The following is a 23,166-nucleotide window of genomic DNA, read 5'->3' on the forward strand; positions in this document are numbered from 1 at the left end:
ATTATATAAGGATCGTATTTCTTGTGGAGTAATTTCATTATTTTATAGACAAAAAGAGGACATCTTAACTTATGGATTATTAAAAAACAAGGCTCATTTAGAGGTATCAAGAACGTAACGACCGACAACTTCACCAGCAGCCATCTTCTTGAAAACGTCATTGAGCTCAGATAGACCGACAATCTGATATGGAGACTTGACTAAGCCACGGGTGAAGAAATCCAAGGCTTCAGCGGTGTCAGCACGGTTACCGACATAAGAACCCTTGATGTTAATGGTCTTAACAACGTGGGTGAAGACCTCGGACTTGACATAAGCTCCACCAGGGAGACCGACCAGAACAATCGTACCAGCGGGACGGACGTATTCAGTGGACAGAGTGATGGCGACTTCAGCAACAGCAACGTGAATAACGGCATGCGGACCACCGGAAGTAGCCTCAACAATCTGCTTGCTGAGATCTGAGCTCTTAAAATCAACAAAAACTTCAGCACCCAAATCCTTACAGATTTTTTCCTTGGCATCACCACTGTCAATGGCAACTACTCTAAAACCCATTGCTCTGGCATATTGAATGGCCAAAGTTCCCAAACCACCACCGGCACCAGTGATAGCAACCCATTCACCAGGGCTGGCTTCCGAGACCTTCAAGGCCTTGTAAACGGTAATACCAGCACAGAGAATAGGAGCAACGGCAGCCAGATTAGCACTCTTGTCGATCTTGGCAGCATGAATGGCATTAGCAGTGGCATATTGTTGGAAAGAGCCATCGTGAGTATATCCAGACAGAACAGCTTCAGCACAGTTTGATTCGTTGCCCTTAAGACAGAACTCACAGCCCAAACAAGATGCGTTCAACCACTTGATACCAGCATAATCGCCAACCTTGAAATTAGTCACATTCTCACCAAGAGCGACAACAACACCAGCACCCTCGTGTCCACCAACCAGTGGCTTTTTGGTGGCTAGAGGCCAATCACCTTTCCAAGCATGGAGATCGGTATGGCAAACACCCGAATATAAAACGTGGACTAAGATTTGATCCGAGGCTGGTTTAGGAACAGGAATGTCACGATATTCAATGGGACCACCATTTTCTTCAAAGACCATAGCCTTTTGAGTCTTGGGGATTTGTTCAGCCATTATTACTTTTGATGTGTTTTAATGAATTCAACCAAATGTTCCAACTGTATGCTATATGCACTGAAGATAATTAGGCAATTAAATTGCAATCGTCTTCGTAAATTGAGTTTGTTGTAGACAATCAGAAAGAAAGAATACAAGAATCCAACATTGTCAAGTCAAACCCACTCTTTATATAGTTTTGTGGCTGGCTAGCTATGAATAGCCATATTTCTACTGACACAAAAAGCAACTCTAGAGAAATAAACAAAGGACATTGCAGCAGAGCTAGTGTGGTGTGATGTGTATATGCATAGTGAGTCCCAAGCGGTGGTCTGGATGTATTGTAAGTCTGTAGGTCCTATAGATTTCATCTAGCAACTACAGCCAGCAAAACTATGCGTTGCTTTCGAAAGCAATTCAATTCCTGATTCGAGCCTGCTGATGTCAATAGATAGTTTTGGCCTATTACTTAAGTGGGCATGTAACATTACCGGGGCTGAGAGATCTGGCATCGATATGAACAGCGGCATCTCTAGCGGTTGGAGGGAGTGCATGGATTGACATCAGGTGCACGCCCACGCTGGTCGGTCAGGCCAGCATGCACGTTTCTGTCGCAGCGGCAGGGGGGTGAACGATCAGGATATCCCAATATAGATTCTGTTTTAGGCGCTAATATGGGTAACTTATCCCACCCACATGCCCCTAGTCGGTGTCCGTAGATCAGCAATGATAACTGTTATTCGTCTCTTACTTCAATTCTGTCAAGTGTCATTTTCCATACGGCCGACTATATACCCCGCTTTGTGCTGCCAAAAATCTGATTGCTAACCGCCAGAGTGAATACTTCTTTTAAGTTTGGTTTCAAAATAATTTATACGTTCTATTTGCTGTCCACTGAACTCTGTTCAGAATTTGGTTAGTTAGCTTTCTTCGGTGCGTCATTGAATAGCTTTAGGACACCCTCACGCCTTCGATGCTCCACGAGAGAGCAGCCAACTAGACCCGGCTGTGGTCGGCTGGCCGGTCTGCCGGCTGGTCTGCCGACTGGTCGAGCCGGATTAAGATGTCTATAGAGTATTTGTCGGATAATTTCAATGTAACGTGGTATAACACAAAATGAGTTTATTGCAATTCCTTTCACATCCGTCAGCTCCACGCATTGATCGCTTATGATGTCAGCGGGTTTACAATAGTATCAGATTCTTTGTTTAGAGTTTGCTGCAAGATAGTGTGTTGGTTACAGGTAGGGCACAGGTCGAGTGTACAGTGTTAGTGGAGGCAATGTGCGGATAAACCCGGTGTGGCATGCACGGATCAATTATGCCGACTTCCGATCTTACTCCTGCATCAACGTGATAAAAAAAATAGCGTGACCTTTTAGATCTAGATCAATTCATCTCCGGGAACAATACAACGGTCGGCGGTTTTCTACATCAGCAGGTCTCTCTACATAGGTTCATTCAGATAGCTAGTCAACAACTTTTTTCAAAAGAAAATTGTGACAAGACCGGACTCTGTTCACTACCTTATTATTATGAACTCAGTAAATGCTATCACTCCAGGTAAAACATTGCAGAATCTCTAGAGTGTACGCGTGGGATCAAGGGAATAAAACGGCTGGCAGTCAGAGTTGGAGCTCTTGTTTATACCGATTCTAATAAGCAGCCTAATTAAAACACCGTTCCTATGTAGCACATAATGAATTTATATCATACCAGTATCTTAGGCAGGTATTAATCATTTTGTACCATAGACAGAATGTTTATATATTACTTACATACGGCTTCTAAAAACTACTCTAATAGTCAGGAGCACGAAGAGGAAGCGAGTATTATCAGGGGTATCGGCAAAGGCACAACACCTAGAACACTATGGCCCACCTTCTATTAGGCCGCAATCTGTATAGTCAAGGGTACAGGTCGTAGATCGACCTCGCTGAACCTTAGGAGGCCGTTGGACCTGTTTGTTGATATACCCCTTGAGCTGAGCTTAACTTGCATAAGTGATGATAGAACGGCTTTAGCAACCACCATATTCAAATATATGGAATTATATTCTTCTTACGGGATACGGGATCACCGATTTGGGTACGTGCGAAGTTCTGGGTTAAGAAACAATTAGATACAATATCACTACTGTATCTAGAAACTCCCGTTTCACAACCTACTCATTCTAAATTTAAGTGGCTTTTGATAGAGTAAGAATACCGCCAATATTAAATTCTAGCCCCGCCCAATCTTTTCAAGTACGTGGCTTTAAAAAAAGCTTAAATAGGAGTAGGTTTGATTCTCCTAAATTTTTACGTTTGCTGTGAAAGAATTCACTCCTGGCTTTATTTATTACCTTGTCAAATATTGTATCTCATAGGTCAGCGTGTTGCTCTTTTACTTGGAGAGGTGCTCGATATTGTTGACATCGGAAATCGCGTAATCGCCGCCCAGCCCAAAATTGTCAAACTTTTCTGCGAACAATCCCCACCATGACGTACTCTCAGCCTGAAACTGAATTATACCCAGAGTACGCCGAATACCAGAAATACCTTCAATACAATGGGTCTTCATCTTCTCTCTATAATGCATTTGAAAACGCTCAGTCCGCACAACAATACCTAGATGCCCCTCCGAGCCAGAAGCAAAACTCACTTCCTCCAGCTAATTACAATGTAGATATTGCAAAGTCTGAATATTTCAACATTTCACCAGAGGTCAATATCCTCGATCCAGTAGCTCTACATTTTAATGTGCAGACAGCTATAACTGATGCAAAAGGTTTCAACATCTTATCTTATCAAGAGCTGGAAGATCTGAAGAAAGAGTGGACTTTGGTAGAATCTCGGCTCGCTGACACAAATTACAAGCTGACTATGGAACTCAAGGTACGAGAGGCTGCTATATCCATCTCTAAATTGGGGGGCAAATCGCAAAATTCATCGGTATCATCTGGAAACAGAAAGTCGTTCCTATTCAATTCTAAAGACAAAGACAAGAAGAGATTATCTAAACAAGCAGATGATGAGGTTGATATTTCGACTTCGAAGATTGATATTCTTCGCAAAGAGAGTCTTGATCTTGTTGAAAAAAAGAGTATGCTCAACAATAAAATCTTGCAACATCACGTTGCTATTTTGGCCCTGACCCATCCAGGCTCAGAGTCGTCATCAGCAGTAGCATTTGCATCCAATAACGAAGCTGCAGCCAATACCACACCAATGCAAGATCAAAATGTGTCTCCAAGGGCATCGACAAAAACTGCTACTTCGAGAATGTTGTCTCACCAGAGATCTGGAAGTGCTTTCCCTTCACCTCCACAATCGCCTCGATCGGCAGCTAGAGCTGAAGACTACGCAAAAATGGATAAGATCATTGCCAAATTGAACCACGCAATATCCAGTCGGACCACATCGCCCAGGCAGCCAATGGCCGATGAAAAACTTGATTTCATTTACGATTTGTGTGATAGATTGGTTGATCAACTGACACACTCCAAGGCTAGCCAAAAACTGAGCCAAGATGAAAATGAGCAAGTGAAGAGCATCCTTTCTGAGATCCTCAATATTCTAGATCCCTCTAAACAGATTAATTCAAGTCAGTACAAAAATTTGGAAGACCTGAGAACAACTGCATTACATATTTTGCAAGAATATGAGGAACAAAGTGGCGATAGATTAAAGGAGTCGCAACAAAATCATCATCAGCTAAACGAATCATATGGAAAACTTCAAGATGAATATAAAACACTTCAAGCTGAATATCACCGCATCTCGGAGTCTAGCGAAAAACGGGACATTGTTAATGGGCAAGTACTTATTCCTAACGGTGATAATACGATACCTTCTCCCTCAACAAAGGCAAAATCAATTCTTCGACAACAAGTCGAATCTTTGACAGCTTCTTATGAAACAAACAGAGCTGAATTAGAACGTTTAGAACTAGAAAATGTGGATTTGAAAACGAGCCTCCAGGAAACTAAGTTCTCGTCTCAAGCGGAAATTCAACAGCTGAAAAATGAACTGGTGGCGAATGAAGAGAGAGTCCAGGAGTGGAAGGAAAGATGCAACGCGTTGCATGCTGAATTAGAGTCAGTAGTGAGAAGTTTGGAGGAAGTAACTCGTCAGGCTGTGGACTATGAGTCTGAGCGAACAAGGCTTGAACGTAATGTTCATGAATTGGAGAATAAACTCTTCCAAGCTTCTAATTCGTCGCTTGACAAACGAGTATCAATGATTGGAAGCGTGGTCGAAGACTCTGCCAACTCAAATTCCAATAGTCCAGCTAAAAAGAGTCTACTGCGTATTTCTACACTCCCTGAGAGCAACTCGTGGAATACATCGGAGCCTGTTAGTGTAAGCATGCTTAGACACGAGTTTAGAAGGATAACTCAGGAAATGAACGCAAAAAATATGAAGCAAGTCAAACAACTACAGTCAGAAAAGAAAAAGCTGGAACATCTTCTAAGATCTATTAAGACATCTAGTTATATGGGTAACATATCACCAGAACAGATTCAATCTTTAGGTGTGATAGAAGCAAATTAGCGCATAGTTTATATTTAATCTAATACTCGGAACGTTAATATATTATTGTGAAAATCAACTACCCCTAGAATTACCCTAACGGGAAGACAACACACGGCTGTGACCCTAGTGTACTTTTCACTGTTCATGTTTGACCACATTGCAAACAGCTAAATTACCGTGATGCTATTGCTAATAGCATATATATACTTTGTTTCCGCATCACTAATAGTCATTACAGCTAGGCTGCTCCCAATTCTGCATAAATTCTTGCTTTATGGAAAAGTTTTAGAATATGAACATGAAGCGAAGACCCGGCAAAGGGACTCGGAGCCAGCAACCTTTCTCACCAAGCTTGTGGATCTGGCAGCTTCTTTGACAGTACCCAAGTCCTGGTTTGTCCACTTCTATATAGTCAGCTGTGCGATATCGGTTATATTATGGCTTGAATACGTGGCATCGAAATGGGGTGGTCGCAATGAGGCAGCGATCGTAGATGTAGTGTCACTCGTAATGTTTACTGTTCAGTCTGGTAGGCGGCTCTGGGAATGCCTCTATGTCGAAAAGATGAGCAATAGATCTATGATACATGCCTCGCATTACATAGTGGGTCTGACGTTTTATGTTTGCATTGGCATTGCAGTAAGATGTGGTTCCCGCAGCTCTCAAACTTCGTCAGACTCCAACGCAAAACCGACTCTTGTACTATGCATTATGTTATTTGGGGCATGTTCAATATACCAAAACATGTGTCATAAATATCTGTCCTCACTGTTAAAATATTCGCTTCCAAACAGGGGCTTATTTCGAGTAGTTGCGTGTCCCCATTATTTGATGGAAATTGGTATCTATCTCTCGATGGCTCTACTGAATGTCCGAAATACCGCACTCTGGTTAGCGTTATTGTGGGTAGTGGTAAATTTATCTGCTTCCGGAGAGCAATCGCTACGGTTCTATAAAGAAAAGTTTGGCAGTGATAAAGATAAACCCTTAATTATTCCGAAGTACGCTATCATTCCAGGATTGTTTTAACCCATGACTTCCTTCAGAGACGCACAATGCAATGCATCTCTTTATCAATGAAACTGCCGATCCTTTGAGAGGTCGACTGTAGGGGCGATTTCTTATAGGAAATTGTATAAATGGGAAGAAATGTCAAGCAAAGTCGTTGCCCACCTCCAGAGATGACCTTCAAATCGGACAGTAGCTCAGCAACTATCACATCATTTTATACTTTAAATGATAGAACAAAACGTTCAAAAGTGTCGAAGCCATCTATCTCACTTGGACTTACGGGTCTATTCAAAAGTAGGTGGACTGCCTCCAAATCTATTGAGGAAAACACACCGTATCTCTGCTTACGTGAAAAGTTATCTCAGGTGCTGTTTAATGGCTTCACTCTGATGTTGATATTTATGGCAATAGATATCCATATTTTCGGAGTGATGACCAGCAACTACTTGACAGGTATACTTTCATATTCACAACTAGCAGCAAATGTCATTCAGTATTCGTCCGCTGGTATTCAAAGTTCAGCTCTATTGGCTGGTATGTCCCTGCAGTCACTTGAGGCACAGATGAATGCTGCTGCCTCCCAGTCTGCGTCCGACTTAAATTCGACTTTTTCCAATATGCTAATTTCCCTGACCAATAGTATTACAGCTACAGCCTACAGTTACAACCAGGTCGCTGAATCCTCGTCTAAATCCGCTTTCATTGGCTCTGCTAATACCACCACCTCGCTCCACGATTGGCTAAATGTGACCCTGGGCAGTGCAATTAATTACACTGAGCTGGAGTTAACCAACATTACGAATGCACTCTCTCAGCTTGAAAGCTCACTCAATAATAACCCTCAACTGTTCTCCCATGTAGAACTGGGCAGTTTCCAGAATTTCACTCTCTCCAAAATTTCGTCCATTGAGATGCCTCTCGGTCTTAATGAAAACCTGTCAAATCTAGCCTCGAGATCAGATTTTGGCTTTATGGATATCGCGTTAAATACAACTGAAAGACTGAAAAATATGTTCTCTAGTTTCCAAGTATCCGACCCGATTGAGCTGATCTCTCAGCTCAACTATAGTCTCTCTGCGAATGCAACAGCTGACGTTATTCCAGTAATTGATATCTCTTCTGAAGATTCACCACTACGTCTAATGTCGACTCAAATTCTCCAGCTGCGCAAGACTTACATTATTACGTTTAGCTGTCTCGCGTTGCTGGCCTCTTTCTTATGCGGTATCGTCGAGTTATTTAGTTGGAGGATACTGCTGCAACAGGCAAGGTTGTTGAACGCTCCAGGGAACTTTCAAGACCCTCTGGAGAATATAGACATTGCTTCTCATCCAATTATTACCTGGATCGCATTAAAAATGAGCAAACGGGTGACTGCTGTAAAAACGAAAGTGCTAATGAGATGGGTAGTGTCATACTCCCTCTCCCCGGTAGCTATTGGTGCACTTCAATCATTCTCGTGTCTGATGGTAATGTATTTCTGCAAGAAGAACATGATAAGTGCTCTGTCAGTCCCCTCATCGACAATGAGCTGGAACAATGTTTCAATTGCGGGAAATGCTGCAACAAATTCGGTTGTTAGTTCCATCAACAACTTTATATTTGACTTACAGGGGAGAACAAACAGCAATCTCAAATCAGCCTTGAGTAATGCCTTGAACCAAACACAATCTGAACTCTCCAGGTTTGACAAGGAAATGGCAGATACTCTACGAACAATTTTCGAGTCCTCAAGTCTGCGTTCCTGTTTTCCTTCCAACTGGTCAATACAATCAACCCCGCCGCTCACAGTAACATTCAGCGAAGTTATCTTCCCACAAATTAATGGAAGCTTTAACCCATCTTTGACCAGCGAATTAGACCAGATGCCAATTGGTACTCAGGGAAAAATGCAAGAATTAGCAATGTTTTTGAATGGCTTAGCCGGCATCTATCTTAAATTGTCTTTGACAAGTCTCGGGGTTTGGATGTTTTTAGTCATAATATCCTTGACCACATTTTTATTCAAAAATCGGTGACAGTATATATGCTTTATGTAATTTACATACTTAATTACTGCTTCCTCTTCCTCCTGCAGAAGCTAGCTTTTCCAGTAACAAGCTGTCAACATGAACCTCGGGGAGTTCATGAGTACCTTGTTGTGTGGGCTTGGGCAAATGACCAATTGCAACCAAAAACCCGAGGTAAACACCCATTTGCTCAATGTCAACACCTTTTCCTGCGGATAGGTCAACCCCTGTCCAGGAAGCGTCTGCAGCAAGTGACGTCCTGGCATTTCGGTCATCTAGTTCTGGAGCCTTCGTACTTTGAGGCAAGTTGTCAAGCACAAAATGCAGCAGTGGATACAGAGCATTGTCGTTAGAGCCCTCAACAACAAACTTCTCCAATGCAATTCTCCACGGAACATAATCAACCTCCTCGACAGTATATCCAAAACTTTGAAGGGATCTTAAAAACTGATTGAATCTTAATCTAGGATGGCCTGTAACATGAGAGACTGTTAGTTCGCTATGAGCAGGGTGGAACGCAGATGCCGTTACAACTCTAGCTACATGATCAACTGGAACCATGTTGACGGTATTATTGATGTTCGGAATTTGTCCCAACTGGATACATCCTTTCAACATTCTGATCAAAAAGTCATCTGTATTGGTAGCACCCGAAGTAGATTCACCAACAATATAACCAGGTCTAACAATGGTTCCTCTTAAACCGTGTTTCTCTCCGGCCTCTCGAATTATCTTCTCTGCAGCCCACTTGGATTGGCCATATCCATTACCAAGCCCGGTCTTTGAACCTTCAAGCAGATCTGACTCTAGGATGCCTTCACCGCCTGCCTCAATTAGAGTGTCGGACAACTCTACAAAGTAATCAGTGTCAAGAGCAGAGGTAGAGGAAACAAATGTGAAATACTTGGCTTTACCTGAGCTACAAAGATCCATAACATTGATTGTTCCGATGACGTTGGGCCCACGTAGAGTCGAGTACGGGTACACCCAGTGAACAAGAGCACCATTGTGGATTACTGTATCAACAGAAGAAGTCAATTCAGACCACTGCTCTTCGGCAAGACCAAAATGCTTCTCCTCCAAATTTCCGATGACAGGCACAATCTTTGTAGCATATTCATCCTTCCAGATTCCGTAAGCAATGCTAGAGTTCTTTATTCTGTCGAATCCCTTCTCTTTATCAGCGGCTCTCACATGTGCATAGATCTTGATGTCATTGTTTCGTTCAAGCAGGTCCTTGATAATGAATGATCCCAAGAAACCTGTGGCTCCAGTCAAGAAGACAGTTAAAGGAGCAGATGGATTCAAAGGTTTGTCTAATGACAGGTACGCAGGCAATTCCTTAGAAAGATTTTCGGCATCCTCTGCATACGTTTTGGCGACTTGCTTTTCCGAGGGCGCCGATTCGTTAGCACTAAACGGGTCAATAATATTGTTACCACCAGCAATTTCAAGCTCCTTCGCAAAGGCTGCAATGGTAGGAGCTTTGAAAATCAAACCAAGAGGAATATCCAGCATCATCTTCTTTCTGACAGCAAAGATCATTCGAGTGGCAAGAATGGAGTGACCGCCAAGATCAAAAAAGCTATCGGTTGGTTCAACAGATAATGGTCTTTGTGGAAGAATTTCTAACCAGATATCCTTGACTTTAGATTCCATCTCAGAAAATTTTACAGTTGCCGAATCTTCGCGCTTTTCAGTCCTTTTGGCTACGGCAGCCAATTGAGCCGTGTCGGGAAATGGCAAAGCTGGCTTATCAACCTTACCATTAGGGTTAAGAGGCAGCTTGTTCAGAGGCACAATGACAGTGGGCACCGCATAGCTTGGTAGCTTACCACGAAGATAGTTTTTCACTTCCTTGATGAGTTTTCTGTAACGAACAAGACCTTTGACTACATAATCAGGTTGAGTGCCATCCCCTTCAACTTCCTCATCTAAACTTTCGCGAGCAGACATAAACTCCTCAGTTTCTTTACGATTATGAGGCACAATATAAGACACCAATACTGGTTCTTCATCCTTCGATCTACGTACCAGTGTGATATTTTCCCGAACGTGAGGAAATCGGGACAAATGAGTATCAATCTCACCCAGTTCAATTCTGAAACCACGGATTTTGACTTGATCATCGGCACGTCCAGTACACTCAGTATTTCCATCAGGTAAGTATCGGCCCAAGTCGCCAGTACGATAAAGTCTATCACGAGGACCAAACCAATATTCACGCCAAGGCTCGGGGCTTGTGGCGGCACTAGCCTTTGCATTGTCTGCTGCAACCCATTTTTCGTTGTCGACATACCAATTTTTGACAAACTTCTGAGCTGTCATATCGGGCAATTTCAAATAACCCTCAGCAAGACCACCTGCACGAACATAAATTTCACCAACTTCACCAACACCACATGTCTGAGTGCGATCATGTCTATTTACGACTAGCAATTGAACATTCAACATGCCTTTTCCAGCAGGAATAATATCTTTTTGAGACTGCAAGAAACTAGAATCCTTGGCCACAGAGGCAACCTCAAAATAGGACACTGATCGCTGCGTTTCGGTGGTTCCGTACATGTTGACAATAAACACGTTGCGTGCAAGGTTTTGTAACTTCAAGCAGTCCCTCTTTGTTAAAACATCGCCTACAAAAAAAGCATGGTGAAGAGATGGGATTTCATGTGTGGCTTGAGCAGAGAGCAATTGCCCCATAGCAGGTGTCAAGTGTGTGACTGTAGCTCCCTGTGTGCCCATCCATTCAGCCAGTCTTCCTGGTGTACCAATATCATCACTGGTAGGGACAAGAAGGCGTGCACCAAGGAAGAGAGGTGTAAAAATGTCTCGCTGTATAGGATCATGGGCAATGCCACTGAGCATAGTAAATTTGTCATTCTCACTTAATCCGAAGGTCTTGGCCATCCATGGAAAGTAATAGGTAAGAGAAAAATGTCTACCTTTTACACCTTTGGGCACACCTTCAGATCCAGAGGTAAAACTTAGAGTAGGATTGCAATCTGGGCCAACGACAACTCCGGTGCTTGAGGATTTGAGATCCTGCACATGTGCCAGAACATCTACAGAGCTATCATTAGCACCACCAATGAGTTTACCATCATCAAGAATCTCTAAAGCAGGAACTGTAGTCTTAAGATCAAGCTCATCTGCTATGTATTGAGTGACAGCAGGGGCGAGAAGACCAGCCTTGCGAAGAACGACCAATGCATTTGGCTTAGCAACGCTAAGATAAATATTTTGACGAGCTGGAGGATAGGCAGGATCTATGACAGAGAAAGTAGCACCGGCCTTAAGAACACCCATTACAGCGACAACAAGGTCAACACCTCTGTATGCGTAAACCATAACTACATCGCCAATGACAATACCACTTTTAACTAAATGATGAGCTAAAATATTTGAAGCTTCATCAATCTGCTTGTAAGTGAAAGTACGGTCTTTAGATTCAGGATCCAAAAAATTTGCGGTTTCAACCACACAGGGTCTGTCAGGATGTACTTTAGCATTTTTGGAGAAAATATCATGAATAGCCCCTTTAAATCCAGACCAATCCAGGTCAGTAGTAGGATCAGGAAGAAGAACAGATTGCCTACTCGTTATTAAGGAAATAGCACCGACTGAAATATCAGCAGCCATAGCTGACTCATTGATAATCTTAAATAATTGCTCAGCGAAAATAACTATACGCTCCTTTTTGTATAACAAAGAATTGTAAGCAATCACCAGCTTGTTGTCAGGTTGGATGAAAGCACTCAAGTCCGTAGATCGCGAATGTGTGTTGCATTCACCTAACTGAATCGACGCTCTGTAAATACTCGATATTTCTTTATTCTGACTCTTGATATAGGCAGTAAGGTCAGCCACAGATACCGGGTTTTCCAGAGCGAACTTCTCATATTCCTGAACAGTGTTCAACAATTCTCTGAACTTTGTTTCACCAGTAATATTAGTTCGAAGAACATATTGAGATAGACCATCAGTAGTCGTAGTACCCACAACAATATCTTCATCTCCAGTTAAACGAAACACGAGGGTAACAAAGGCAGTCAACAAAACGTTGAATGAGTGATTCGATGTAAATTGACTTAAAGAGATCTTAATACTCTCCGGAATTTCAATAGAATAAGTCGACTCAACGACTTTTGCTTCATTTGGAGTAACAAAATCAAAAGGCAGAACTGACAAGGTAGAGCTTCTGAGCTTCTCCGACCATAATTCGAGAGCTGACATATCTAAATAGTTAGACATTTCCATCAAGTGGGCACAGACAATTAATATATACCTACTTTGGGTTACAAAATCCTCAATTGCAGACAATAAAGTCAATTGATCACAACGGGTTGGTTCTGTCGCTGATAAAATCACAAAGATTCTCACGCAGTATACAATGTCCGTTCGAGATTTTGTAATTCACAATGTTGAGATCGACAGAAATGACTGAATTTATTTCTGTCCGCTAATGATCGGCATTTTTCAATATCGCACGGCTACATACCCCAGTAAAATCATGAGATCTCGTTATGACCAATTCAGACTTGTTCATGTTGCGAGGAAACGATAGCTATTATGGCATTAATATGTATATACCTTGTTTGTGCTAATACGAGCAGAAAATGATGAAGTATGTGGCCCTACTTCTGTATAATCCTTATGAAGTGTGGGTTGTTCGGCGTGGGTATGCTTTTATCAACGTTATATTGCGTTCAATTTAATTAATATACGTGTAGGTAGAACCTGGCGATTATGTACTTCAGTCTCTGCCACACATGTGTGCTCTCACTATATTCCATATTGATCATTTATGCTTACCATACTTACCACTAAGGTAGTTAACCAGATAGTCTATCTTATATTAGGCTGGAATAGTACTGCACTGGAAACATGAATAGTTGCCTGTGACGTAATAATTGAACTTCACCGCTAGAACAATATATTTCTAGGTCAAGTTTTATCAAGTATTGTTATATCAGTCTTAGCATAAATGACGGTATGTCTCGTATCAAAAATAAATATAAGCAACCAAATAAATACTATTGGATTCTCATTAACTCACTTATAATATACATTATAGAATACTGCCTGGGTAAGTCCCGGAAGTAGTCGTATATAATAGGTGATAATGGCTGGTTCACCAAATTGATTTTGTTCGTGTATTAGGGTATCTACATTATTACACTATAGCGGAGAAAGTTGAGCCGTGCACTCAAGCAGGTGTGTAAAATAGTAATGAGATCGGTATCTATGGGTTAATTTTTGAGCTGAGAAAAGAAAAGGGTGTACAGGTACAGGACCACAGGATTATTTTATAATTTCATTTGCTGGGTTACAAGTAAGAAGCGGTTACCTAGATCTCTAGTCTTTTATTGTTGTCATACTTTTAGGGTAGGATTGGAATTGGTTAGACTTGGATTCATCAACTCTCCAGCAATAACATATACAACAATAATTTTGTCCGGGGCCGTTATAAGTAGTGGAGGAAGAGACTGTCAAAATGGCGGCGAGGAAACTCCAACAGTAAGTACCAGACGCTTTTTGTGATGTTTGGTCTTGGCTTTCAAACCTGATAGAGAATATTAGTATACTCAAGAGTTTGGTAATGCATCTCTTCGAGTAATTTCTAGGATTAAGGAAGTGTTGATCCGTCACAGCTGAACATCTCATAGAGGATTAGATGGAACGATTGACCTAACACATTCTTAGAGAAATGGACCGCGTGTTCAAGCGGGTTGCTGAAGGGATTGTGGTTTTCGATGGCATATATGAAAAAGTCCAAAACTCAACTAATCACTCACAAAAAGAAAAACTGGAATCTGACCTGAAACGAGAAATCAAGAAGCTACAGCGATTGCGGGATCAGATTAAGACATGGATGGGAAGTAATGATATTAAGGATAAAAAAGCATTAGCTGAACAACGACGACTAATTGAGCAAGAGATGGAACGCTTCAAGGCCTGTGAAAAGGAGATGAAGACAAAAGCGTATTCTAAAGAGGGCTTGACTAGTTATAGTAGGTCGGATCCTCGTGAGAAGGAAAAGGCTGAGGCATTAACCTTCATCGGCTCCATGTTGGAGGAACTAGAGCAACAGATAGAGACTCTGGAATCGGAACAAGATAGCTTACAGTCGACTATGAAAAAGGGTCGTAAGGATACATCGAAGTCAGATAGGATATCTGAAATTGAAGATACTCTGGATCGTCATAAATGGCATATTTCTAAATTAGAGATTATGTCGAGAATGATTGATAATGGTACGTTACTACCGGAGTCTGTAATGAGCTTACAGGATGATATAAAATACTATGTCGAGTCCAATCAAGATGCGGATTTTGCAGAGGATGAGGAAATCTATGACGAGTTGAATCTGGAAGACGATATGGATTATGAAGCCGAGCCCATACCGGTAAAGGAAGAAGGAACTTCACTGGAGGATCTAGCGATGGAGCTTAGTAAAGACATTGAGAAGCAAAAGCAGCAGCATGCTGCTGAAGTAGCAGCGGCCGCAGCTAATACGAATGGGACAAATGTTGTTCCAGCAACTAGTGTGGTACCCCCTGCGATTTCATCTGCATCGCGAAGAACTGTATCATCACCTAGTGTGGGGAATACAGGATTATCAGGAAAGTCAATTACTGCCAATAATGGTGTCACTTCAAGTCAGACTACAGCCCCAATTCTGTCACGAACTGCCACTTCTGAACTCAAGTATTCATCTGCCGCTGGTGCGTCCATACCCCAGGGACTATCCCCGCTGCCACCACCAAAATCTCAACCAGGATTAGCTTCTTCAATTCCGTCTGGGCCTGGTCAGGGAACAGCAAGTACATCAGCACCAAATCCAGGACTCGACTCAGCATCTCCATCGCCTGTAATATCATCATCTGTCATTAATAATGTAAGCAATACTCCCAGAAAACCACAAGCAGTGACGTCAGGTTCAGTGACCAGTTCAGGCGTACCCTGGGCGGAAAGATTGGATTCATCAAGGAAGACAAGTGATGACCAAGCCAAAGGTTCACCGTCTGTCAGTGGGTCGGCTGCGTCCTCTCCACGACTATCGAACGTTCCTCCATTATCGCCAAGCTTGTCCACCACGACGGCGACGACCGCTACGACGAGCACGAGTATCAATAATGGCCCCAGTTCTATTACATTTCCAAAATTCTCTCTGCCACCAGGACTGCAAGATCTGGCGCATGCGTTTGACTCGGCACGTCGGAGAATAGGATCGCCTGAGCCAATTTCAAGTATTGGGAAGCTATTGGAAGCATCTTTCTTGAATTGTCCAGACTCATTAATAGCGGATAAACCACGGTATTATCACCCTGAATCCCCATTCCCCACCCCAGCTTATTATCCACAGGAGCCACTGACGAATTTGGACTCAGCTTCAATTATGAGTAAAATGGACCTCGATACGCTGTTCTATATCTTTTATTACCGACAAGGTACCTATCAACAGTATCAAGCTGCGAAGGAACTGAAGAACCGTAGCTGGCGTTTCCACAAGCTGTTTTTAACATGGTTTCAACGACATGAAGAGCCTATGGTAATTAGCAGCGAGTTCGAGCAAGGCACCTATAGGTTTTTCGATTTTGAAGGCTCGTGGATGCAGCGACGAAAAGCCAATTTCAAGTTCGAATATCAATATCTTGAAGATGAAATTTAAATATTGTCATTGGTTGCTTCCGGTTTATATCATTTTGTTCTTTTGTATCTTTTGTGGGCCATTTTCTGTTCAAAGTATTGCTTTTGTTGTGTATAGCCAGCTTATAGTGCAGCAGTTCATTGTCTGGGTTAAATAGGGGTATTTAATTTAGATATGCAAGTACATAATCAATATCTTTGCAATTTTCACTAATATCCTGCTGGTAACGCTTTGAAAATCATAAATATTATTTTAGATAACTACATATAAACCCACATTTCAAGATTAAAAAGCCTTGTGGAGAGGAGACTTGACAGTTTGGCCCTTGTAATACTCGGCAGTAGCCTTAGCACGCTTGGCAATCCCCTCGGGGGTAAATTCAAAGTACTTGTAAACATCTTGATAAGGACCAGAAGCACCGAATCTGTTAATACCAAATTGTTGGTGAGAGTAAGCTTGCCAACCAGAAGTGGACATAACTTCAGCAGACAAGATTGGAACACCATCAGGGAAGACAGAAAGTCTGTACTCTTGAGGTTGTTGGTTGAAGGTATGCCAATCAGGCAAAGAGATGACACCAGCCTTGATTCCTTCCTTAGCAAGCTCCTTAACAGCATCAACAGCGATGTAAACTTCAGAACCGGTGGAAACAATAAGAACATCGGGGTTCTCAGCCTCAACCAAAGTGTAACCACCCTTGGAAGCCTTCTCAACAGAAGAGCCTTCTAATTGAGGCAAGTTTTGACGAGAAAGACAAATGATGGAAGGACTGTGGCTGTTGGTAATAGCTTTGAAGTAGGCAGCAGAGGTCTCATTACCATCAGCAGGACGCCAGACTTGGAGGTTGGGGATAGCTCTAAAGTGAGCCAAAGTCTCAATAGGTTGGTGGGTAGGACCATCCTCACCCAAACCAATGGAGTCATGGGTGGCAACCCAGATGACGTGGTGGTGGGACAAGGCAGACAATCTGACGGCACCAGCGGCATATGAAACGAAATTCAAGAAAGTACCACCATAAGGAATGAAAGCACCATAAGCAGCAATACCATTCATAACAGCACCCATACCGTGTTCACGGACACCGTATCTAATGTATCTACCGGTGTAGTCACCGCTGGCAGGGTCTTGGGTAGGTTGGTAGTCGTTGATGTCCTTAGGTCTAGTCAAGTTGGAACCAGTCAAATCAGCAGAACCACCGATAAGTTCAGGAAGAACTTCGAAAATGTCAGTAAGAACAGTTTCAGAAAGCTTACGAGAAGCAATAGCAGGGTCAGAAGTAGAGTAAGTTGGCAGCTTCTTCTCCCAACCAGCGGGAAGTTCACCCTTAAGACGACGAGTAAGCTCAGAAGCAAGCTCAGGGAATTCCTTGGAGTATTTGGAAAGCAAGTTGTTCCACTCGACTTCACGCTCGGCACCAGCCTTTACGGTCTGGGCATACAACTCAGTGACTTCCTTAGGAATCACAAAGTTCTGCTCAGGGTCAAAACCGAATTGCTCCTTGAGTTGAACAATATCATCCTTTTTAAGAGCAGCACCGTGGACACTGTGAGTACCTTGTTGCTTAGAACCGTAACCAATAGTGGTGGTGACCTTGATGACAGAGGGCTTATCAGTTACCTTCTTAGCTTCCTCAATAGCAGCAGTGATACCGGCCAAGTCGGTGTTACCATCCTTGACCCAGATAGTGTGCCATCCATAAGCCTCGAGTCTCTTCAAGACATCTTCAGTAAATGAAACATTGGTATCACCATCAATGGTGATGTGGTTATCATCGTAGAAAGCAATGAGCTTGCCCAACTTCAAGTGACCGGCAAGAGACATAGCCTCGGATGCAACACCCTCTTGCATACAACCATCACCGAAGATAGCGTAAGTGTAGTTATCAATAAGGTCGTAACCGGGCTTGTTAAAAGTAGCAGCCAATTGAGACTCAGCAAGAGCTAAACCAACAGCATTAGCAATACCTTGACCAAGAGGACCAGTGGTGACCTCAACACCACAAAGGTCATTCTCAGGGTGACCAGGAGTACGAGAACCAAGTTGTCTGAAATTCTTAAGGTCATCAAGAGTCACATCATAACCGAAAAGGTGCAAAAGAGAGTATAGAAGGACACAAGCGTGACCGTTTGAGAGAACAAATCTATCACGGCCAGCCCACTTAGGGTTCTTAGGATTGAAGTTCAAGAAGTTCTTGAAAAGAACGTGACCAAGGGGAGCAAGACCCATGGGGGCACCAGGGTGACCAGAGTTGGACTTGGCTACAACATCAGCCTATTACAAGTTAGTAATCAAAACCACACCAAAAGGACTTGTGAACAAGCATCTGTAGCCCGTGCATGTAAATAGTGGGGGTCTCACTCAATATTCAGGGGGTAAGCGTGGGGTGAAAAATAACACATGCAAGGGTAAGGAATTTCAATTCATGCAAATTGTTCCCATCTTTTGGAGTACCGAGGGGTCTCCCACCTATCAGCCCCCAGATCGTAAATTAGCCGGAAAAATAACTGCTGCTTAAGACACCAACCATCTCAAACAACCCACCCCCATTCAATAGCTCCATGCATGTATACGCGCGATCTCCTTGCAGAGACTGGCCCCGCTCAACAAACAGTGGGATAAATTGGGGTATGCGATCCGGGAAAATACCACCACACCTAACTGCTAAATTGCATAATGGGGTGCATTGGAAGAAACGTATGGAATGAAAAAATACGGATAAATCACCAGCTGCCGACATCTCTGCGAGAGCAGTATATTCTTCGAGAACGGAGAAACGACCAGGAGAATGACTCAATTGACTCAAATCCCAAAACAAAGTCTTTCATTCCCGATGAGCCGCGTGTTAGAAATTCAACTGATTAACCCAATGATAGATTAACAGAAGTGAATCAATCTAGGATGAATCCAGCCAAGAAATGAAGTGCTCGGTTATATTCATGTATAAAACATAACCGGTATATTCCGGAGTTTCCGTAATATCTTTACACCATTTCGATATCATAACATTCTAGCTCCTAACAACTTCATTATTCCTAATATTAATGCCCATTTTCACTTCATTCGCAATTCAATGCACCCCCATAAACACTTTCACACAAAACACCCCACCCTCGTATTTGATCCCGTTGCTCTATATGACAAGTGAGTAACTTAGGATCAAGTAACACCCCCATTTCGATAGGTCAATTGCCAACCAACTCCAGAGAATGCATTGATCAAAGTGGACCCCGCTCAAAGCATTGTTCAACCACCAGTCCCTTGAGTTATCGTTTAATACTTACAGCAAGAACACGGATAGTGTTGATGGCCTTCTCGTCAACAGCACTATAGGTAGCCATTATGAGTTTCTTTATATTAATTGTTAATAAATAATGAAAATAATTTCAAAATTTAAAGGTGAAGAATATGGAAAAAAAAGTCCAAGTTGGTCTATTTAACAAGGACTTGCGAATACAGTTGCTTTTATAGCTTTCGATGTAACTTTCTGCACTTTCTAGGTATCTTCGGTAATACACACTTAAATACAGCTCACCATGCTGCACAGCCCTTACCCAGGTGCAAGAGGTAGAGAGAACCGGATTGGAGTTTTCCGACCTGTAACGGGACATGGGGTAAAAAGCACACATTACATGGGCCGGCCATACATGATCTGTCCACTGGTGGGCACAGAAAAGGAAGCCAATTGGCAGGTTGGGACCTGATAAAAGGATTGATACCCAACAAATAAAGGACCACTTTTTGCACGGGGCTGTTCATGGAGCTCTCGGGAGGCACCTGCACAACATGATGAACAGAGCAAATAGAGTTTAGTTCGGAATTACTAAGGGTTTAGTTATCTCTTTCGTTCTATCTTCTAGCGTTGATGAAACAAAAGATAGCTCCACAATTTTATAGAAGTAAAGTTAGAATTAACCACAGAAGGTTACCAAAATAGCACAACGGTTGCCCCGCAGAACATCTGTTAGCTAGATTCCCGCCTGCACTCTTTAACATGAACAGGAGTCAATTGGTCGAGAAATCCTAGAGATATTTCTAACATACAGACAAGCTTTAAAAAATAATGAAGATGTAAATACATAGAATCATAAATGGAGGAAAATTCAAGATAGCTTTCATATGAATGAAATAGCAATTGCCATTCAACTGATACCAGACCAGTAAAGGCTAAAAAAAATAATGAACAAATCAGCATTGGCAACAATACTATCGTTGCCAAATGCACAGAATAAAAGAAGTTATAACATAGAAAATAGGGCGGCATAAAATGCAATAAAAGAAATAGCCCAAGGCAAATGCAAAATGTTCGTTCTGAGTGTTGAACCGCAAGTAAAACATTACTTGTGCTCGTATTTGTCGTCAAAAGGGCTCGATCGACCTTCTGGTGAGTCGGATCTCTTAGGTCGGATAAGTGTTGTAAACTCAGGAGCCCGTTCAGACAAGCTCGAAGCGTAAGACAAGGTAGAGCCATTAGATGGGTGCTGATGGTGGGGCTGGACTGACGGTTTTTGTTGTTGTTGTTGAACTGGTGCTCGTCGAAGCTCATCATCATCAGACAGTTCATTATCACCAGCTCCAAGCAAGTGTGGAGAAGAGGCATATAGATAGGCCTCCTGAGGGAGGTCATCAGCAACATACTCTACAGACTCTCTGCCAGTCTTATGGCTGAACCGAGACGATCGTGATACCGCTCGAGAAACAGCGAGCTCAGAATTGCTTTGAGAGTCACCATTTAATGCCGATTCTGGATCATTCTTTAGAAAAGGTAAATCTATGTCGAAAGCAGATGTCGTAGATAATCGAATGTCCAGCGAAGTATTGGACCCATTTCCATATTCCGTGGTGTAGGGGTTGGACAACGGAGCAGAAGGCATATTAGATGACGTACCAGACGTCGAGCTAACTGTCGCTAGAATTGCTGATGTATTACCCAATGTAGTGCCAACTTCCTTTGCAATTCCTGTATTTAATTGATCGATCGGCGCCGTTGAGAAGCCAGTAGGACTCGTTATGCTTCTCGCTAGACCTTGGCTGGAACTGCTGGAATTAGTTGGATTCCTAGACAGGTCGCCACCGCTCTTGCTAACACCCAAACTACTGCTTTTAGAGGCGGTTCGTTGGATCACCGCCGAGATATGAGATGCAGTTTTGGAGATTCGCGAGGAAGCTGCCGACAGCCGTCCGCTCGACTGATCTTTTTCATTCTCATCCTCCTCTGCAATAAACTGTGACTGAAGACCCACTGGTTGGGCCTTGCCAATTCGAATAGATCTGGCACCACCTCTCATAATCTGTTGAGCAGAGTGGAGCACTGTCGATGAGGCGACACTGGTGGTACTATGTACAGAGTCTCTGTCTCCCAGGGCTTCCTGTGTATTGAGCATAAGTCCAGGATTCTTAGTAGGGCCCAGGGTTCGCTTGTTTGCACCACTTAATTCCACCAAGTTGGGTTTCATAGGTACTGCAGTAACAACATCAGACGGTACATATGCCGACCCCCTATAATTAGTTGTGGCAATACTAGATCGGATATCATCTTCGTTACTAATTTGAGATTCTCGCAGAATGTCCGATGCACTGAAGAATTGGTCAGTCATTTGCTGGTCTTGTAGTTGTTGCCTGCTTGTGACACCGGGAATATAAGCAATTGGAATGATATTAGATCCACGTCCCGTATTTATAGAACTCATTGTTACTGATGAAAATCGAGTTGATTTGCCTTCAGTATCATAGGAGCCAAGTCCTGTATCCCTGCTCATTCGCTGCTTCTCAAAAAAGCCTGATTCGGCATCAACATTGGGTGTGACATTTGGTTCCATGTACTCCTGACTTAGCATCATCAACTCCTCCTGGCGCTTTTGTCTTGCACTGGCGCTATATACAAATTTCCATAGCAAGAATCCTAATATAAGAGCAAAAGCAGCTAAGCCACCTACTACTCCTCCAGCTATGGGCCCTGCATGGGAACCTCCACCTCCAGCAGAGCTGGTACTACTGGGACCAGCTGCACCACCTGTCGTATTTGGTGAACAGACAACTTGTGGACACTGTTCACATGATTGTAGTGTGATGATACAGTTTTCATCTGGAGCACAGTTACATTGAGGTGGGTTAGAAGGGCAAGACACGCATGCCCTTGGACCCAGCGTCAACGAAATCCCCGACATTACCTCGTTGTCTAACTTATTGTTAGTTCTATCTGGCTCGGCTCGCTGTCTTCCCATATTAGCGCTCCAGAAATTTAATATGCTTAAGACTATATCCCCAGCTTCACCTGCAAATATACATCCCCCTGGTGAGTGCCCCTTAAAAGATACCATTGACTTATTAACTTACTAGAATTTTAGTGACCCCCCTTGTCAATACACGATATGCTACTTCTTGTATCTGAAAAGAAATGACGAAAAACAAAAAAAAATCCCAAGCAAAAAGAATATGACCAGCACTATTCGTTTCACCTCATAAATTTTATTGTTGCTAATAACTGTTTTTGAGTTGTTTTCAGGAGAAGATAAGTTGGATAAATTTCAGCCTGTAGGGTTAGTCTAATTTCGTATGCTGGTATGCTGCTGCTATCTTTAATTCCAACGGGAGATTTTCCCTCGTTTCGGCTTAGCGCTGCAAGTTCATACGTGACGTGACAATCCACAATCTAGTTAGCAAAACGTCACACCCTTGCCCTACAGGTTATTACTTAACATGCACGGGGCCCTGTAGATCTGAACATAATATCGTTAAGCAAAGCGATCTGATGCTAATAGTACATTGAGAAGGAGGCGACTAAATATAGAAGTGGAAGTAAAACATTTTATTAGCTTTTAAATGTCGAGCGCTTTTCTTTGCCGAATACAATA

At 42.6% G+C, this 23,166-nt stretch overlaps 7 protein-coding genes across 7 annotated transcripts; 3 read left to right on the forward strand and 4 right to left on the reverse strand.

Moving 5' to 3' along the window:
- Positions 1-93: 93 nt before the first annotated feature.
- Positions 94-1,143, reverse strand: ADH3 (alcohol dehydrogenase ADH3; the record flags this gene model as incomplete). The annotated part of the gene is made up of 1 exon (XM_018880004.1): positions 94-1,143. The coding sequence occupies one exon, from the start codon at positions 1,141-1,143 to the stop codon at positions 94-96; it is 1,050 nt and encodes a 349-aa protein (XP_018737865.1).
- A 2,461-nt stretch (positions 1,144-3,604) lies between these two features.
- On the forward strand, positions 3,605-5,659 carry AWJ20_3016 (uncharacterized protein; the record flags this gene model as incomplete). Its single annotated transcript, XM_018880005.1, has 1 exon — positions 3,605-5,659. The coding sequence occupies one exon, from the start codon at positions 3,605-3,607 to the stop codon at positions 5,657-5,659; it is 2,055 nt and encodes a 684-aa protein (XP_018737866.1).
- A 1,163-nt stretch (positions 5,660-6,822) lies between these two features.
- On the forward strand, positions 6,823-8,670 carry AWJ20_3017 (uncharacterized protein; the record flags this gene model as incomplete). The annotated part of the gene is made up of 1 exon (XM_018880006.1): positions 6,823-8,670. The coding sequence occupies one exon, from the start codon at positions 6,823-6,825 to the stop codon at positions 8,668-8,670; it is 1,848 nt and encodes a 615-aa protein (XP_018737867.1).
- A 30-nt stretch (positions 8,671-8,700) lies between these two features.
- On the reverse strand, positions 8,701-12,921 carry LYS2 (L-aminoadipate-semialdehyde dehydrogenase; the record flags this gene model as incomplete). The annotated part of the gene is made up of 1 exon (XM_018880007.1): positions 8,701-12,921. One exon carries the CDS (start codon positions 12,919-12,921, stop codon positions 8,701-8,703), a length of 4,221 nt encoding a protein of 1,406 aa, XP_018737868.1.
- A 1,450-nt stretch (positions 12,922-14,371) lies between these two features.
- Positions 14,372-16,336, forward strand: NOT3 (CCR4-NOT core subunit NOT3; the record flags this gene model as incomplete). Its single annotated transcript, XM_018880008.1, has 1 exon — positions 14,372-16,336. The coding sequence occupies one exon, from the start codon at positions 14,372-14,374 to the stop codon at positions 16,334-16,336; it is 1,965 nt and encodes a 654-aa protein (XP_018737869.1).
- Positions 16,337-16,600: 264 nt separating this feature from the next.
- Positions 16,601-18,541, reverse strand: TKL1 (transketolase TKL1; the record flags this gene model as incomplete). Its single annotated transcript, XM_018880010.1, has 1 exon — positions 16,601-18,541. One exon carries the CDS (start codon positions 18,539-18,541, stop codon positions 16,601-16,603), a length of 1,941 nt encoding a protein of 646 aa, XP_018737870.1.
- A 2,108-nt stretch (positions 18,542-20,649) lies between these two features.
- Positions 20,650-22,632, reverse strand: OPY2 (the record flags this gene model as incomplete). The annotated part of the gene is made up of 1 exon (XM_018880011.1): positions 20,650-22,632. One exon carries the CDS (start codon positions 22,630-22,632, stop codon positions 20,650-20,652), a length of 1,983 nt encoding a protein of 660 aa, XP_018737871.1.
- Between the last annotated feature and the right edge of the window lie 534 nt (positions 22,633-23,166).

Source organism: Sugiyamaella lignohabitans, chromosome B, assembly GCF_001640025.1.
Source record: "Sugiyamaella lignohabitans strain CBS 10342 chromosome B, complete sequence".
Classification (NCBI taxonomy): Eukaryota; Fungi; Ascomycota; class Dipodascomycetes; order Dipodascales; family Trichomonascaceae; genus Sugiyamaella; species Sugiyamaella lignohabitans.